General features: G+C 49.3%; 1 protein-coding gene across 2 annotated transcripts in view; it reads left to right on the top strand.

Moving 5' to 3' along the window:
- The window catches only part of LAMA3 (laminin subunit alpha 3), a 256,090-nt gene that overhangs the window by 149,293 nt on the left and 88,269 nt on the right, over positions 1-18,528 (top strand). For both annotated transcript variants that reach the window (XM_008261146.5, XM_051851337.3), the window contains 7 exons: positions 2,386-2,512; positions 2,620-2,759; positions 4,619-4,734; positions 5,819-6,030; positions 7,210-7,414; positions 17,147-17,291; positions 18,071-18,211. In XM_008261146.5, the coding sequence (XP_008259368.3) occupies positions 2,386-2,512; positions 2,620-2,759; positions 4,619-4,734; positions 5,819-6,030; positions 7,210-7,414; positions 17,147-17,291; positions 18,071-18,211 (1,086 nt within the window). The remainder of the gene's footprint in view (positions 1-2,385; positions 2,513-2,619; positions 2,760-4,618; positions 4,735-5,818; positions 6,031-7,209; positions 7,415-17,146; positions 17,292-18,070; positions 18,212-18,528) is intronic.

Below are 18,528 nucleotides of genomic sequence, written 5' to 3'. Positions count from 1 at the left end.
CTGGTGTTGGGTCAATCCTGCCCGTGAGCACCCTGGCCTGCTTCCCTCCTCCACACAGTCATTTGGTGACCACTCATGGCCCAGGTCGTGATAGCTCATATGTTCATGAACTGTCCATGTTCTCTGTCCGAGTTATATTAGAAGAATATAATAGCTGTATTTGGAATTACTTCTTTTGCTAATGAATTTTCTTTTATCCCCTACTATACCAGCACAGGACCCTGCAGGCCGGAAAGTCTCAGTAAACACTTACCAATTAATCATATTTAGAGCCTGAAGGAGAAATATAGTGACATGATGCAGTTTTTCATTATTAGTTATAAAATCTCAGGAGATTTTTTTAAAAGTTTTATTTATTTATTTGAAAGGCAGTTAGAAAGAAAAAGAATGAGAAAGAGATCTTCCATCCACTTATTCACTCCCTAAATGACTGCAACAAATGGCTGGGGCTGGGTCAAGCCAAAGCCAGGATCCCAGAACTCCACCCGGATTTCCCACGTGGGTGGCAGGGGCCTAAGGATTTGGCCCATCTTCCATTGCCTTCCCAGATGCATTAGCAGGAAGTTGGATCAGAAGCAGAGCAGCTGGTGGTCCAATATGGAATGCCAGTGTTGCAGGTGGCAGCTTACCCTGCTGTGCCACAACACTGGCTCTAGAATTTCAGAAATTTTTAAGTTCTCCATTATAGACATATATATATAATATATATAGTATATTATAATATATGTAATATTGTGTTATTATGACATCTCTGCAATCCCAAAGATGGTTTGTTTCCGCTTACATTGCATTAAGTTCGGAACTGAGCAAGAATTTGAGAGAGAAACTTGTAGAACTCCTGTGAGACAGGCAGTCTCACAGGGGATGGGAGTGGATACCAAGAAGCCCGCTTTTGTCACCAGATTATATCTGGCCTTCAGCAAGTCGTTTACACACAGGAGAGTCACAGCTCTTGCCAGAACATTGAGAATAACCTGTTGTTGTTGTTGTTGTTATTGGACACTCGAAGGTAAAAGACAACTCACAGAATGGGCCTTTCTGGGAGAGCAGGGCTCACCCACTTAAACAGAAGCAGGAGTGTGGTTCTGGCTTTTCGTGTGGACTGGTGGGAGAGGAGGGGGTGGGTGGGACAGGCTGGGGTGACTCCCTTTCTCAGGGACCAGAATCTGTGTGATTTGGACTTTCTGTGCAAAGGAAGGGAGTTCCTGGGCTTTCTCATCCGCTTGCCTGGGTGTGGGGCAGAAGGCAAAAGGGGCGGGGGGGAGGCTTGAAAACCCCTGGTGGTCAAACCTCACAGATGGTGTCGGGGGCATTTGGCCTAGCAGTTAGATGCTGGCTAAGATAGCTACATTCTGCACTAAAGTGCCTGGGTTCAGTCTCCAGCTTGGCTGCTGCCTCCAGCTTCCTGCTAATGCAGACCCTGGAATGCAGTGATGGTGGCTCAGATGACTGAGTTCCTGCCACCCACATGGGAGACCGGGACTGAGTGCAGCTCCTGGCTTGGGCACCCAGGGGACACTGTAGACATTTGGAGAGTGAACCAGCATATGGGAATTCTCTCTCTCTCTCTCTCTCTCTGCCTCTCAAAAAGATCATATTCTTTTTTAAAAAAATTATTTATTCATTTATTTATTTGAAAGGAAGAGTTACAGAGAGAAAGAGAGGAAGAGACAGAGAGAGAGAGAAGGAGAGAGAGATACCTTCCATCCACAGGCCTACTCCCCAAATGGCCACAACAGCAAGGATTGGGCCAGCTCAGTCAGGAACCTGGAATTCCATCTGGGTCTTCCAGGTGGGTGGCAGGGACCCAAGTACATGGGCCATCTTCCACTGTTTCCCCAGCCCATCAGCAGGGAGCTGGATTGGAAGTGGAGCAGCCAGGACTCGAACCAGCACCCATATGGAATATTGGCATTGCAGGCAGCAGCTTAACCCACTATGCCTCAATGCCGGCCACAAGGCCATATTCTGTATCATACGGTTATTATGAGTAGTGCTTCCAGGGACATCCTTATGCAGCCTTTTTGCAAATATAGTACTCATTTCTCTTGGGCTCGTACCTAGGAGGATGATTGCTGGATTATATGTTTGGGAAATTTTGGCGAACAATTGTCGAAGGTGATTAACAAAACTGTATTTCCTTCAACAGCCTACAGGGGGCGCACCACAGTTGGTCCCTTCCCTCTGGAAGAGGCATCTGGTTTGTTTCAATTGAGATTACAAATCAACGTTCATGTGAAGGCTACTGTGGGAATATAGGTTGTCCTTTCACCTGGGTCAATGCCCGCTTGTTTCATTATTAACCTCTAAGTATGTGATTCTGATTATCCCTAGCTCTTTAGACTGAGGGTTTGGGGGCATGGTTTCCCTCTTTTTCCCTCCTAGAGCCAAGTGACCCTGAGAGGACTTGTGCCACACGCAGGCCGCTACGTCGTTGTCATCCATTTTTGTCAAGCAGAGCACCCAGCATTTCCCGCGCAGGTGTTGGTGGATGGAGGACAGCCCTGGGCAGGTGAGTTCCCGCGCGCAGGCGAGTTCCCGCGCGCAGGCCCCGAGCCGCCGCCAGCTGCGGTCAGCACTCCTGCAGTCTTGTGATTAGAGACCCTCCTCTCTGTGCAGGCTCCTTCAGTGCCGCCTTTTGCCCCCATGTGCTCTGCTGCCGTGACCAGGTGATCGCAGGAGGCCAGGTGGAGTTGGACATCTCAGAGCCTGAGGTGGCTGTGACCGTGAAGGTTCCAGAAGGAAAGTCCTTGGTGTTGGTGCGTCCTGCTCATCCCTCTGCCTAGGGCTGCCCTGCTTGGCCATTTGGCTGGCTGGCTGGCTGGCTCACAGCAACAATTCCTCCAAGGCGTTAAAGCTGTAATTATAGAAAAAAAAATGCTTCAACTTTACAGTTCTCTTTTCCACACAGAAAACGCATATGGCAATTAAGGGAGCAGACGGGCCTTTGGCCTAGCAGTTAGGACACTGGTCAGGACGCCCACTTCTCATGTCAGAGTGCCTGGGTTTGAGCCCTGGCTCTGCTCCCAGTTCCAACTTCCTGCTAAGGCCAACCCAGGGAAGCAGCAGTGATGACTCAGGGGTGGGGGACCTTTTATTCCGCCAAGATCTATGTGGATGTTGATAACATCATTCTTGGGCCACACAAAATGATCAGCTTACAAATGAGCCTGCTATAGATTTATTGAATTTTTTTTGACAGGCAGAGTTAAACAGTGAAAGAGAGAGACACACAGAGAGAGTTATAGACAGTGGGAGAGAGAGAGAAAGGTCTTCCTTCCGTTGGTTCACTCCCCAAATGACTGCTATGGCCGGCACTGTGCCGGTCCAAAGCCAGGAGCTGGGTGCTTCATCCCGGTCTCCCATGCGGGTGCAGGGACCCAAGCACTCGGGCCATCCTCCACTGCACTCCCTGGCCACAGCAGAGAGCTGGACTGGAAGAGGGGCAACCGGGACTAGTACCCGGTGCCCCAACCGGGACTAGAACCCGGGGTGCTGGCACCGCAGGCAGAGGATTAACCAAGTGAGCTGCGGTGCCGGCCAAGATTTATTGAATTTTGAGTCCCACTCACAGTTGCCTTGGCAGAGCCAGGCCAAAGGATTTTGCAGAGCTCTTCCCAGGGTACAGGAACCTGAGTACATTTGTTTGTGTCCCCTGTGCCTGGGATGCTACCTGACATACGGGGCTCAGCATATGTATAGGCACTCGGCAAACACTTCACAGAGAGGTTGGAGATTTCCCATGGCATTCGTTCCTGGCATGGCCAGATTCATGCAGGTATAGGGAGAACCAAGTTGCACTCTTAAAGACTGGAGCCACAGTTGTTCATGGTAGAATACTAGGTCTGATGTTAACTTCATGGGCAAGCTCTGGTTTTAGGTTCTGCCGCTTCTCTTTGCTTACCTTTAAACATACAAAACCACAATTCCTGCAGATCCAGGGGAATCCTAGGCATGGGTCACGTGGGACCCTGGCCATCCTAACAGAACTTGCACACCCCAAGGTCTCCAACTCAGCCAAAAGGTGAGGCTGCAGCTCCTCCTAGCAGGTGCCTCGAGGGGTCTGCCTGGCACTTGTGGTCTCCTACACAGCCACAGGGATCAAGTCTTTATCCTGGCTATAAACTTGCTGTTGTGATTGTTTTCCCATAAACCCCACTTCCTTTTGTCTTTTTTTCTTTTAAAGATTTATTTATTTATTTGAAAGGCAGAGTTACAGAGAGGCAAAGGCAGAGAGAGACAGGTCTTCCATCCGCTGGTTCACTCCCCAAGTGGCCGCAATGGCCAGAGCTGGACTGCTCCAAAGCCAGGAGCCAGGAGCTTCTTCTGGGTCTCCCATGCAGATGCAGGGGCCCAAGGACTTGGGCCATCTTCTACTGCTTTCCCAGGCCATAGCAGAGAGCTGGATCGGAAGTGGAGCAGCCAGGACCCGAACCAGCGCCCATACGGGATGCCAGCACTGCAGGCAGTAGCTTTACCTGCTATGCCACAGCGCCTGCCCCCAAGTCTTGGGCTTGATATTAAAGGACATCAACCTTAGTGATGAGAAAGTATAATGGGTAGCCACAGGCAGGCTTGGCCATTGGACATCCAAACCCATGCTGATGTGTTCTTTCAGGTCCGTGTTCTGGTGGTGCCTGCAGAGAATTACGACTACCAAATACTTCACAAAAAAACAGTGGACAGGTCCTCTGAGTTTGTCACCAGTTGTGGAGGAAACAGCTTTTATATTGAGTAAGTCTCGCTTGGTGGGAAGGCTGTTGCATGCATGAGGCGTGTGTTTCCATCAAGAACAGGGTTCACAGGGACTGGGCCTGGGTCTGTCCCCTTCCTCTGGCCAGCCGGAGGAGTGGTGCTGAGCCGCAGGTCTGAGGAGGGAGCCGTTCTCTCCCTGAATGGTCCATCCTGCTGGGACAGGCCTTGCCATGCACCATTGGGACCAACTGACTCTACTCAGCTTTCCCACCCAGGGCAGGGTCTCTTCCTGTTTGCTGCTGTCTGTGTACCAATGCAGATGCCTCAGAGACACCACACAGGGCACCTTCCCTGGGAAAGACACCAGCCTTGATCTCTATTCTCATCGGACTGAGCCTGGGGCGTCCAGAGACTCACCCTCCCTGCCCTGTCTCCTCGTGTCCAGGAAAGCCCTTCATGTTGGCTCCTACCATTCTCTTCCATGGGTGCCCCCACCTCCCCGTAGGTTTCCTGAGGAACTCAGGTGCTCCAGAACCCCAGGAGAAGATGCCTCCTGTACAGCATCTGTTAAGAGCACAATCTCTGAAATCCAATAGCTGTGCATTTGAATGCTTCTCGGCCACACCACCACTGTGCAGCTTTGGGAATGCTGCTGAACTTCTGGGATCCTCAGCTTTCTGATCTGTGAAATGGGGCTTCAGCCTAACTGGTTGGGTGGTTGTAAGGTGAAGTGAGATGTAGATACAGCCTCCAAGACACAGCATTCAGTAAGCATTGGCAATTCTCATTATCATCTTATGAGCTGTTTTATTGTGCCAGTGGGGTACTCTTTTTATAGCCGTTTTACTGAGATGTAACTCATATAGTGTAGTTCATTCTAGAGGTGTATTTTCACCCTTTTGATTCTGGCCCCAGAATTTCCCACTGAGCATTCCTGGTGTCTTCTCCTGGCGTGGATGGGCGGGGGAAAGAGTAATCCTCATGGGCCGATTCCAGGGTGGGTGTTTTGCTCCTCAGACCCCAGAGAAAGACACTGCTAGGTGGAGTGAATGGGCAGGGGAAGGCTGGGTTGTTCCTGGGCACAAACCCTGGGGCTCACTGGGAATTGTTTTTACCTCCGCAGTCCCAAGACAGCCTCTGAGTTCTGTAGGAACTCCGCCAGGTCCCTGGTGGCCTTTTACCACAATGGTGCACTGCCCTGTGAATGCCACCCCGCTGGGGCCACCAGCCCCCAGTGCAGCCCCGAAGGTGGGCAGTGCCCGTGCCGGGCCAACGTCATCGGGCGGCAGTGTAGCCGCTGTGCCATGGGCTACTACGGATTCCCACGCTGCAAGCGTAAGTGCGTGTGTCCCAGCATCTGAGGATGTGTTTACGGATGTGTGCATGACCCAGCTCTCAGGTTCCTCTCCCAAGACTCCTTGTGATGAGCGCCTATCATTTGCATTTGGCCATGGGCTCCATCCCTGTGCCAGGGTTAGCTGGCACCATCAGCAAGGGCAATGTGCAACAATGTGAGAAATCCTTGGGCCTGCACCCTAACTTACACGGGCAAGCTGGAAGCGGGGGGGGGGGGGCACTGATCCTCTGTGGCAGGGCCTGACTGGGTGTGTGATGGAGGCAGGGTGGGCAGCCTGACCTGAGAACTGGGCTGCCCAGGGGCCCATAGAGCAGTCCAATGCCAATATCTGGAGTTGAGTGGCAAACTTTGATTTAAGCAAATGCCGTGTTGCTAAGAGGTTTGGTTCAGTGGGCTGGGTTGGCATTGCCAGATAGAAGCCTCTGTCACACAAGTGTAGTGAGCATGAAAATCTGAAACCGTCAGAGTCTTGGGCAGCACAGTCCCCTACCTAAAACCCCAACTGAGCAACTGAAACTCAGTGAAGATGGGAAAGTCAAGTTCACACAGGTGCATTAGTCACTGGGCGAGAAACCTTTGGACCTGTATCTAAGAACTGTCCTGCAGTCCGAGGCGTAGGGTCAGCCCATGTCACCTGGTGGCAGTGAGGACTGTGGGTGTGCAGATTTAGTCCCCTGGTGATCAGTTTTTTGCCTAAGGAGGAAGACTGATGCTGCTGTATTGTGCCATGTGGCCCCAGGCTCTGGACTTGCAGCGCACTGGTTGGGGACGGTAACAAGGGGCAGGCTGTGGGGCCACTTCAGGGAGCATCCGCTGCATGCTGACTTCTAGAACCTTCTGATGAACTGGAGCCCCTGCCCCCACTAGGCTGGCACATGACAGCTGCTAGGTCAGCTCCCTTGAGTATCTGTCTTGCTGCCACTTGATAGGCCTGTACCTCACTCAGCAACCACAGCCGTGGGCACTGAGTGAGCTTCGTTGTGCACATTTGAGAAGTAGGCCTTTCAGATCAACCAGTCAAATGTCCATAGTGAAAGGGAATGAAACATCTCTCCCAGATCCTTCAGAAGCTTCTAGAAGTCTTGGCTGTTGGTACAGTTATGCTGGAGGTTGGGCAGTGCCTGACCCTCACTTGATATCGTCTGTCTCTTGCCCAGCGTGCAACTGTGGCCAGCGCCTGTGTGAAGAGACAACGGGGCAGTGCCTCTGCCCTCCTCGCACAATCAGACCCCAGTGTGAGGCATGTGAGATGCATTCCTTCAGCTTCCACCCCCTGGCCGGCTGCGAAGGCTGCAACTGTTCCACGAGGGGCACCATTGTTGCTGCCACCCCCGAGTGCGACAGGGACAGTGGGCAGTGCAGGTGAGTTCAGAGGGGTCAGCCTGTCCCATGCTGTTGTGGGGAGGATAAGACGCCCTCTATCCGCATGCTGGTTGTTATTACTTCTCACAGGGCCAAGGAATGCCCTGTGTTGGCCTCAGGCTATGGTGGGTGGGCTGACTGGTCCCTTCAGGCTCAGAGTAGCCAGGCAGAGCCTGGGTGGCCAGGTCACCATTTGCCTTAGGCCAGGAGCAGCCTTGCTCCCACATGGGACCCCAGTGTGGTATGAGCCACACTACAGAACGTGGAGCACACGTGACCCAGCTCTCAGGTTCCTCTCCCAAGACTCCTTGTGATGAGCGCCTATCATTTGCATTTGGCCATGGGCTCCATCCCTGTGCCAGGGTTAGCTGGCACCATCAGCAAGGGCAATGTGCAACAACATGAGAAATCCTTGGGCCTGAACCCTAACTTACATGGGCAAGCTGGAAGCGGGGGGCACTGATCCTCTGTGGCAGGGCCTGACTGGGTGTGTGACGGAGACAGGGTGGGCAGCCTGACCTGAGAACTGGGCTGCCCAGGGGCCCATAGAGCAGTCCAATGCCAATATCTGGAGTTGAGTAGCAAACTCAGACTTAAGCAAATGCCGTGTTGCTAAGAGGTTTGGTTCAGTGGGCTGGGCTTGGCATTGCCAGGTAGAGGCCTCTGTCACACGAGTGTAGGTGACAAACCTGATCTCAGCAGGGCCAGACAGTGACTCCAGAGAACCCAAAAAACTGTCTCAGAAGAGTCTGGTAAGAATTCGGTAGCGGGGGTTATCAGGCAGGAAATTTGAGCCAGAGTTTCCGAGTGCGGGCTGGTGTGGCAGTGTACCGCATAAGGCATAAGATTCACCATCCACCCTGCGCCCACACCACCAGGGACATGGAGTGGGGCATGCAGGCCAGGAGGGGCTGTCACTGCTGGTGGCACACCTCAGCAGTGCCAACTGGAGGACGGTGAGTTTCCTGTGGTGCTGTCACCCATGAACACCAGCTCGGTGGCTTGAAACAACAGGTTTGTTCCCTCTTGTCCTGGAGTCTGGAGTCTGGAATGTAGGGCTCAGCAGGGTTGCCTCCTCCTGGAGGCTCTAGGGGAGAACCTGCTATGTGCCCTTCTCTTCCCTCCAGTGCCAGCAGCAACCCTTGGTGTTCCTTGGCTTGTAGCTGCGTCCCCCAATGTCTGCCCCCATTGCCTCCTGCCCTTTTCCCTGCGTGTTTCTGTCTTCCCGTGGCTTTCTTCTCTCTGTGTGTCTGTGCCAGTCCTCATTTTCTTAGAAGAACACCAGTCACGTTGGCTTAGAGCCCACTCTGCTCTAGTATGCTCACGTCGTGTGTACATCTGCAAAGACCTGTTTCCAAATAAGGTCCCATTGGCAGGTGCTGGCGGTCAGGACTTGGGCACATTTGTTGGGGGAACACAATTCAGCTCTCTGCAGCTGTGAAACTCACCCTTCACCACACCCTCCGCGGTTGCCTGGTGCCTGTCAACTCCTTTCTATTCCTGGGAACTTGTAAGGAAGCCGAGAGGGAAACGTGACTCATGGAACATTCTAAGTGTTTGAACCGCAGGTGTGAGTCCTGCCTGAGTCAACTCAGTCGCTCCATCACCAGGTGTGGGCCTGGAGGGACTGCGTCTGCTTAATCAGAGGAAGCAGAGGAACCACCAGGGAGATGGAGCAGCCGCTGGCAGGCAGGAAGGGAAGCAGGAGGAGTTAGTGTCTGAGAGCCAGTGGGAGAGTCTTCCGTCCGAGCTGCTGGTTAACTGAGTAAGTCATTGCAAGCAGAACTTCACACACAGCTTCCCAGGGCTGCTGCCCAGAAGAAAAATCTGAGAATGCATTAAAATGCTTACAATTGGTTAAGATTCCGAAAGTCGATCGATGGATATGCTATAGGTGCAAATTCTAAGGAGTCTGTTTGTTTAACAAACCCTCGTTAGCCAATGACAGTTTAACCAGCTGGCACATGCCCGGTGTCATGTCGTGTTGTCCGAACGTGGGCGCCTCAACAGGCCTGGACCTGTTTACTTTCATACCACCAGAGACGGTCGTACGCTAATGGGTGACGTATCAACCCTCGATCAGTGTGCATTTGTCATAAAAGGGCTGTTGGCAGATGGCATGAGGAAACATTTCAGCATATTACCTCACTGTGAGCTACATAAACTGCCAACAACATCTCAGGGTTAACGCTGAAAAAGCTTCTGATTGCCTAAGAGGATTATCCCCTTTAAAATATTAGAGAAAAACCTACTATTTTCCCCCTGGAAAATTTCCTAGTAAAAATGAAGAATAATTTTAGAGGAATCTAAAGCTCACATAAAAAAAGATGTCAAAGATAACTGAAATTTGCAGGAAAAGGAAAAACACATCCTTGCTCAGTTATACCACAGATTCCCTTGCAGTTATTCAAATTATCACAGATGACAAAGCTTAAAAACTGGAATTCTCAAATCGTGCTAGACTGCTTATAGATGTTAGTCTGTCATGCTCACTAAGAGAAAACCAAACTGATATTCATCTACTTTAAAATGAATTATAAAGATAATTCTAGCAATACTCAGTCTGAAATTCAACAAAACCGTGATGTGATTTTTGAGATGCCTGGGAGTCAATTAAGCCGCAACCACAAACCTGAGTTTTATGGTTCAACTTCTGTCTTCAGATACTAGCCAGGAGCTCTGGGCCAGTGCTTTTTCCTTCCTGCACCTCCGCCTCCTGCTCTGTAAGGAAATTTGTTAAAACCATCTCTGACTTCCCACCTAAAGTTCTGATTCTATACCTTCAATCTCTGACTGTATCACAGATATTATTTTAAAAATTATGCTGTATAAATACAAGAAGTCTACTATTTGGGCCAACTCTATTAAGTCAAGATAATAGAGGTGCTTATAATAATCAAAGTCTCAATTTTAACACAGAACAGCAAATGCACATATTTAATCAAATATCCATGAAAAACTACATTTGCATCTGCTTTTAACAATGAGATTGATGCCATCTGAATCCTTGAACACACAAAACGGCTAGAATATCCTCAGAAGATTTTGGTCAATCCGTGGTTGATACAAGAAAGCTGGAAGGCACTGCTTGTAGTATGTGTTACGGCACGGACCACCTCCTTTGCAGCGACTTTGAGCCACTGGTACCACAGGCACCAGGAGAGGCACAGGCACCTTTGTGGACGACCTGCCTCTCAGCCAGTCCCCACGGATTTTCTAAATGTTGTGTTAGATGGAGACATAAAACACTAGAAGAGCCGTAGACCTGACATCCTTGGAACAGAGGCGCTTCCAGCTAGACATCAATCCACAACCCTGACCACTTGGAGAGGCAGCTCCTGTGATGCACTTCACCCAGGGGTAGGAATGGGGCCAGCAGGCAGCATGCAGGTGCCGGGCACAGCAACAGCTGGGTACGCCGGACTCTCGCCTTGCACATGGAGGGCCAGGCTCTCACCTGCATTCAGCTGTGTCCTCCGTCTCCTGTGACGCTGGCGCCTCTCACACCGCCCTGGCTGATCCTTCTCCAGCCATTTCACTGACTCTGGTTCCTCCTCCACCCCTACCTCTGTCCCGACCAAAGGCTGTGTCTTGTGAATTTGTGCAAGGTTGCATCCTGCCTCGGCCACTGCCCTCTGGGTGATCTCTGGCATGCCACTTCTCTCCTCTGTGCCTTAGCTCTTCATCTACAAAATAGAGCACAGGAGGCACTACCTTCTGAAGGTCTTAGAGGATTAAATATCCCTTATGAGCACACTTAGAACAGGGCCTGAGGCAACACTGAGCACCCAGGAAGCCTGAGCTGTAATTGTGTTTGCCACGGTCACGGCTGCCTGCCTCCCTCTCACTCTCCTGACTGCGGCCATCCCCACTCCTGGGTAATCTCCCTGGGTGATCAGCTGAAGTCCCAATCCTGATGCTGTCTTGTCCTGCCTTCACTGCCCATCAGTTCGGCCTTGGCTCTCTTATTGGCCTTACAGTTGGCTCCGCATACCTGCAGGTGGCACATCTGCAGGTTCTGTGTCCCTGAATTCAACCAGCTTGATGGAAAACATCAGAAAAAACATTATCTCTACTGAACATGTGTAGACTGTTACTTGATTGGTGTTCCCTAAAAGACTATTTATAAGAATTTACCATGTACTAGGTATTACAAGTCAACTAGAGGTGATTTAAAGTACACAGGAGGGTGTGCTCAGGGTATATGCAAACAGTGTGCCCTTGTGTAGTAGGGACTTGAACATCTACAGATTTGGGGGTCCTGTGGGTGGGGGTGGTCCTAGAACAGATCACCTATGGATACTGAGGGACAATTGTCTTAGGAAGCCTTGGACAAATCCCCTCAGCCTTTTGGGCTCTTGTCTCCTCACATATATACTGAGAAATTGGATTGCACAACCTTTAACTACAAAACTCTGCAACTCTGCTGCAGGATCTGAAGGTCACAGCACTGCCAATGGCCTTTCCAGCCATCTCTTACTTTACTTTAAAACATAAGTTCTACTCACGGGTGCGGCCTCATTTCAGTCCTCAAAGCCTTGAAGTCTGAGATGCATCTTCCAATCAACCCATTTTCCCTGCAGCCAATCGGGTGTCAGCTTCTGTCAAGGAATGTAGTATCCACCCCCTCCCCCGCCTTCCATGGCTCCTGTCACCACCCCAGCTGAGTCATTTCCCACCTCGTGTTTGAATAATAAACCTTCCTTTTCCTGAGTCATTCATTCAGTCATTATTTTTGGCTCCTTAATCTAAGAGGAATATGCTATACCACAATTATCCTGATTTTTTAAGACATTTCTTTTATTTGAAAGGCAGAGTTATGGAAAGGTAGGGAGAGAGAGAGAGAGAGGTCTTCCATCCACTGGTTCACTCCCCAATTGGCCGCAACAGCCTGAGCGGGCTGATCCGAAGCCAGGAGCCAGGAGCTTCTTCCAGGTTTCCCATGTGGGTACAGGGGCCCAAGGACTTGGGCCATCTTCTACTGCTTTCCCAGACCATAGCAGGGAGCTGGATTGGAAGTGGAGCAGCTGGGGCTCGAACCAGCACCCATATGGGATGCTGGCACTGTAGGTGGCAGCTTAACCTGCTACCCCACAGCACAGGACCCTTATCCTGGGCTTTTAAAAACTGTTTTCCCCAGGTCTTCAAAGAGGGAGGTGCCTTTCTCTGAAGGGAGGAGAGAACCTCCACTTTGACTATGACCGTGTCTAAACAAGATAAGAGTCGGAGAACTCAAGGGGCTTCCATAGCCTTGGAAACTCATAACTGGTGCATAGGGAGATTACTGATGCCATAAACAGGAGTGTCAATTGGTAAAGTCAACAACAGGAGTCACTGTGCACTTACTCCTCATGTAGGATCTCTGTCCTTAACGTGCTGTACACTGAGGCTTAATGCTATAACGAGTACTCAAACAGTATATTTAATTCTCTTGTTGGTGTGTAGAAAATTCCTCATCATTAACAGGTACTATAAATATCATCTAGTGATTGAAATTTAATTTTTCCATCAAAATGAGGCATTGCTTTTGTTCCTGAGCAAAAGTTGTCCATTTTTCTGTAAAACCTTCTAAACTATGATATAATTTGAGAATTGCTATACTAGGAGTGAACTAAAAAGTTTAGGAAGTTAATGGCCTTTTCTATTTCCATCTTAAAAACACTGCTTTTGCTCTCTGAAATTGTACAAAGAAACAAGTAAACAGGATGTGTGCTTGTTCATGCTCACACATGTGTAGAAATTAATGTCCATTTCAAAAATATCAAAGACCTTTCGGTAAATAGGAGAGGGTAAAATATATATCTATACTCTGTAGATGGGAAGGACTCTAATCTGCTTTAACACTTCTGGATTGCTTGACTTCAAGAATTTCCCTTTTTTCAGTCATTTAATGAGTTCCTTGAAGCCTGATGTAACCAGAAGGAGCCCAGGCAATATATTCATGTTTTATTTGGGGGAGAAAAACACATACCCACACACACACACACACACACACAGAGAAAAAATTTTATCTCAGAAATAATCATTAAACTGTGGGTATATGTTCAAAAAAAAAAAAATAAAAACTGTTTTCCCCATACTTTTGTCACTATTAGTCTGAAAAACTTCAGATACTGTTAATAAATGCATATATGATCATAATTTTATCTTGGCATTTAAAATTTTTTAAAAAAATTTTTGAGGGGCAGAGAACAGGAAGAGAGAGTGGGTGTGTGCTTCCATCTGTTTGCTCAGCCCTTAAATGCCCACAACAGCCAGAGCTGGACCAGGTCAATGCAGGGGGCCAGGAGGAATTCACAGGTCTCTCACGTGGGTGGCAGGAACCCAGCTACTTCAGCCATCACTGCTGCCTGCCAGGGTCTACACTGGCAGGAAGCTAGAGTCAGGAGCTGGAGCCAGAACTCGAGCCCAGGTGCTCAGATGTGGGATGTGGGTGTCCACTGCTAGGCCAAATGCCTGCCACGTGTTTTCTGGTTTTTATTTTTTTAAATGAGGATGGAACACCTCCCTCAGCTCCTTGTGTGTTATTTTTATATTTTTTTAATGCTTCTTTGACTTCAATTCTATTTCAGATGTCAGTATTTTTCATCATTCAAACTCATCTGTTACCTACTCCAGTTTGGGCACTGGGCTTCCTGTGGCAAGCACACCTCTGTGGTCTGGGGGAGGTGAGGTGCCACACTTACCAATAAAGACAGCGAGGTGTGGTGAGTGCTGTATTGTGGGGGCGGGGGCGGGCATGGGGACGCAGGGCTCTGCACAGCATTGCCTCCAGCATTTCACTGTTTGCTACAGAACTGCTTTGGAGCCAGTGTTGTGGAGCAGCAGTTAAAGCTGCCGGCGGCAATGCCAGCATCCCACCTGGGCGCTGGTTTGAGACCTGGGTGCTCCACTTCCGATCCAGCTCCCTGCTAATGGCCTGAGAAAAGCAGTGGAAGATGGCCCAGTCATGTAGGAGACCCTGATGAAGTTCCTGGCTCCTGGCTTCCCGCTGGCCTCACCCTGGCCATTGTGGCCATCTGGGGAGTGAACAAACAGATGGAAGATTGTGTGTGTGTGTCTGTCTGTCTGTCTGTCTGAACCTTTTCTCTGTCTGTAACTCTTTCAAATAAATTCTAAAAATCTAAAAAAAAATAATAGCTGCCTTGCCTCCCCAATGTCTAATATGATAAAAAAAAAAAAGGTCAGCTTTCTCTGGACCCTGTCTACCCTAACTTGAGCCTTTTATTCCCTCTGATTTCTTTGCTGGCTGGGTTTTCTCACTTCCTGTAAACCTTTTTTTTTTTTATTCAGATCTTTAGTTATGAAAGGCTCCCTCAAAGTATTTCTGTTCTTCAGGGACTTTGTGTTTTTTTTTTTTATTTTTTATTTTTATTTTTTAATAAATGTGAATTTACAAAGTGCAACTTTTGTGTTGTTGTGGCTTTCCCCCCACCAACCTCCCTCCCTCCCGTGGCCCTCCCCTCTCCCATCCCGCCCTTCGTCGAGTTTCATTTTCAATTACCTTCATATACAGAAGATCAATTTAGTATATACTAAGCAAGGATTTCAACAGGCTGCCCTCACACAACCGCACAAGGTATAGGGTATTGTTCGACTAGTAGTGTTGTCTTTAAGTTTCATAGTAAACCACATTAAGGACAGAGATCCTACGTGGGGATACTATACCCAGTGACTCCCATTGTAGATTTAACAATTGGCACTCTTATTTATGGCATAGGCAATCACCCGAGGCTCTTGCCATGAGCTGTCTAGGCTATGGAAGCCCCTTGAGTTCACCGACTCTGAACTTGTTTAGTCAAGGTCCTATCACAGTGAAGGTTCCTTCCTCCCTTCGGAGAAAGGCGCCTCCCTCCTTGATGGCCTGTTCAGGGACTTTGTGTTACAAACAGACTTGGGGAAGGCAAGAGCATGGAGAGACCTCCTCATGTACTGCCTGAAGCACTTCAGCGCTGTCCCATCCCATCTATCCAGTTACTTGCCACATCTCTAAGTCCTGTGTCCTCTGCAAGAAATGTGCCACACTCAACACTGACGTATTCTACTCTGTCCCATGTCCCCTGACACAGGGCTGTGCATACAGAAGGCACTCTGTCATTATCGAATGACTAAGGTAGATGTGAGGTGCAGTGTTCAGTGGCCACCAGAGATAGTTCACCCCAACAGCCTCAGGGCTGCTTCCTCCAGGGGCACAGCAAACACCCACATGCATGCAGACAGTTCCATGATGCTTGGCCCCCGGCCCATTGCCCTGGAGGTGACTGGCCTTGACCCACATCCTGGAGCTGCTGTTCTGCACCTCCAGGTGGCAGCGTCTGCTGGGATCTTCTTGCCCTTGCTGTGAAGGCAGCTCCTCTGGCCACGGAGTCTCCCTGGAGAGATGTGCCGAGGTCAGGCTGACTTTAGCTTATTCTGAGAGCTGCTCAGCCAGCCCTTGAAGAGCAAGTTTCTTTTCTCCCCTGTTGTCATGACCTCACCAGGCACTCCTTTGGCATTTTTTTAATTGGTATTTCAATCTTATTCAAAATTAATTTTTATTTGAGAGGTCATGAGAAAGAGGGGGGGGGAGCATATTTTCCATCTGTTGGTTCACTCCCCATGCACCTGCAATGGTCAGGGCTGGGCTAAGTTAAAGCTGGGCATGGTTGCTGAGCTTCCGTATCTACTGCCCACCTCTCTTCCCTGCGGCAGCTCCCATTCTCCCCACTTTACAGATGGGAAAAGTAAGTTTGAGAAGTTAAGAGGTTAAAAGACTTGCAGAGACAACATCTGCGTTTGGTCAGAGCTGGATTCAAACCCTGGCCAATCCGGCTTCAGTGTGCAGGTCTCAGCCACTGCACTATTCTGCACAGGACAGGGCGAGCCCTTGACCTCCACAGCCAGGCTCCCGCAGGCTCGCACCTCAGCATTCCCTGCCCCAGCAGCCCCACACTGGTGTTCACTGCACACGTTGGGTGGTCTCCCTGCTCTGTTCCTTCTGTCTGGACTGCAAGCCTCACCTGCAACTTATAGCACTGTCCAGTAAGGCCCTGTGGGTGTGTCACCTCCCACAGGGAAACTTGGGCCTCTGCTGGGCTGGATTGGCTGCTGCTACCCTGATCCCCAGTTAGACCCTGCATGTGTTTGTTCTAATTTCCCTCCAGTCTCAGGGGCCAGGTGCATCCTTGAACCATGTGAAGCCTGGCCCATCCATGACGGATGTCCATGGTCATGCAGGATGTCCCTCGCCATGGTCTCAATGTGCCCCCTAGAAAACGAGGTGGAAACTGAATCCCCAGTGCCAGTGATGGGAGGCGGAGCCTCTTGGGAGATGCTTAGGGCATGAGGACTCCTCCCTTATGAGTGAATTAAAGGGCTGGAGGCCATCAATTTGCTCTCTTGCTCCCTCGCTGTGTGATGCTTTCCACCAAGTTATAAGCAAGAAGACTGATCAGATGTATCTCCTTGATCTTGCAGTTCCCAGCCTTCAGAACCATGCACTTGCCTGTTAGGAATGACCCAGTCTTTGCTGATCTCTCAGAGCAGCACCAAGCTGACTAACTATTGTCCTGACCTGCTTTCTCTGTGTGCTTGTTATCCCTGCCTCTCTATTCTGCCTTGGGCTCTAGCCATACCCCAGGCAGTCTCTGTTTAATTGGCTGCCTAAACCACGACTCTGCTGCAGTGTAGCCAGACCTCATAGAATTGTGTGTAGGACAATAAGGATTTTGGCTTCCTTTGCTTTGAGTACAGATGCAAGCCCAGGGTCACTGGGCGGCAGTGTGACCAGTGTGCTTCTGGGTTTTACCACTTCCCGGAGTGTGTGCCCTGCAGCTGCAACCGAGATGGGACGGAGCCAGGAGTGTGTGACCCTCGGACCGGAGCTTGCCTCTGCAAGGTGAGGCAGGTCCTGCAGCGCGGAGGTCAGAAGGACCGTTCTTCACATTGAGTCAGCGGGGAAGTATGGGCAACGGGACTGGGCAACTGGTTTCCCAATGTGTGTGCATCTTACAGTCATCACATTCCTTAGAAATAATTAGAAAGAAATACCCTTCTCCTACTTTGAGAGCCACAGAGCCCCTGGAGACTCTGATGACAGACAGGTGGAGACCAGAAAAACCAACACAAATTTCCATCTAACAGGGGTGGGGGATCATCCAGCCTGCAGGTTGCAAGAATCATTTGGTCTGGCCCTTCCAAGGCAACTACAGGCAGGCTGTAAAATTCAGTAAACCTATAGCAGGCTAAGTTAAGCTGATCATTTTGTATGGTCTGTGAATGATGTTGTAAATATCCAAATGGCCCTTGGCAGAAAAAAATCCCCACTCTGATACAAGTTATTGTCTGTGCTCTTGGGGGTTCTGTGGGTGTGGGAGAGCACCCAGCACCTAGCTGATGTGGTGGGTGGAGCTGAGTGGGATGAGTCTGCCTCCCATCCTGGGAATCCTTTTGTTGCTATTTTGCCCCAGGACATTTTGTTATGAAATTCTCTCTTCCATTTGTATATGGTATAATGAATGTGATATGAAAACTTAATAATAATTATGTATCTTTTAATATTTTGTTGACATCCACATTCTCACATCTTGTGTGGTTATTGAATTGGTGCAAGTAGCAATAGCAACCAGGGAACCTTTCAAAGAAATGATCGCTTTTCCTCCTGTTCTGTATCAACAGGAAAATGTGGAAGGTGCAGAATGTAATATGTGTCGAGCAGGATCATTCTATTTGGACCCAGCCAATCCCAAGGGTTGTACCAGCTGCTTTTGCTTCGGAGTAAATACTCATTGTCATAGCACACACAAGCGAAGAGCTAAGGTATGTGAGAGTCTGGGTGCTTGCATTTGCTACAGCGGTTCCCTCCTCTTCCCAAGGGAATGTGTTCCAAGGCCCCCAGTGGATGCCTGAAGCCACAGAGAGTACCAAACTCTATCTTGTGTTTTCCTATTTGTTTTTTTAAGGGACACCTAAAAGTTGTATGTATTTACGGGTTTCATATAACATTCTGATACATATATACATGTTTAATATACAGATCAGGAGAAACATTTCTATCTATATCATTTCTTTATGGTGAAAACATTTAAAATTCGTTCTTCTAGCATTTTTTGTTTAAAAAAAAAAAAAACACGGAA

Source organism: Oryctolagus cuniculus, chromosome 10 (genome assembly GCF_051225735.1).
Source record: "Oryctolagus cuniculus isolate XC-2025 breed Fujian yellow rabbit chromosome 10, ASM5122573v1, whole genome shotgun sequence".
NCBI classification, from domain to species: Eukaryota; Metazoa; Chordata; class Mammalia; order Lagomorpha; family Leporidae; genus Oryctolagus; species Oryctolagus cuniculus.
Note: the sequence above shows the minus strand (reverse complement) of the source record. Positions and strands in the feature narration are given on the sequence as shown.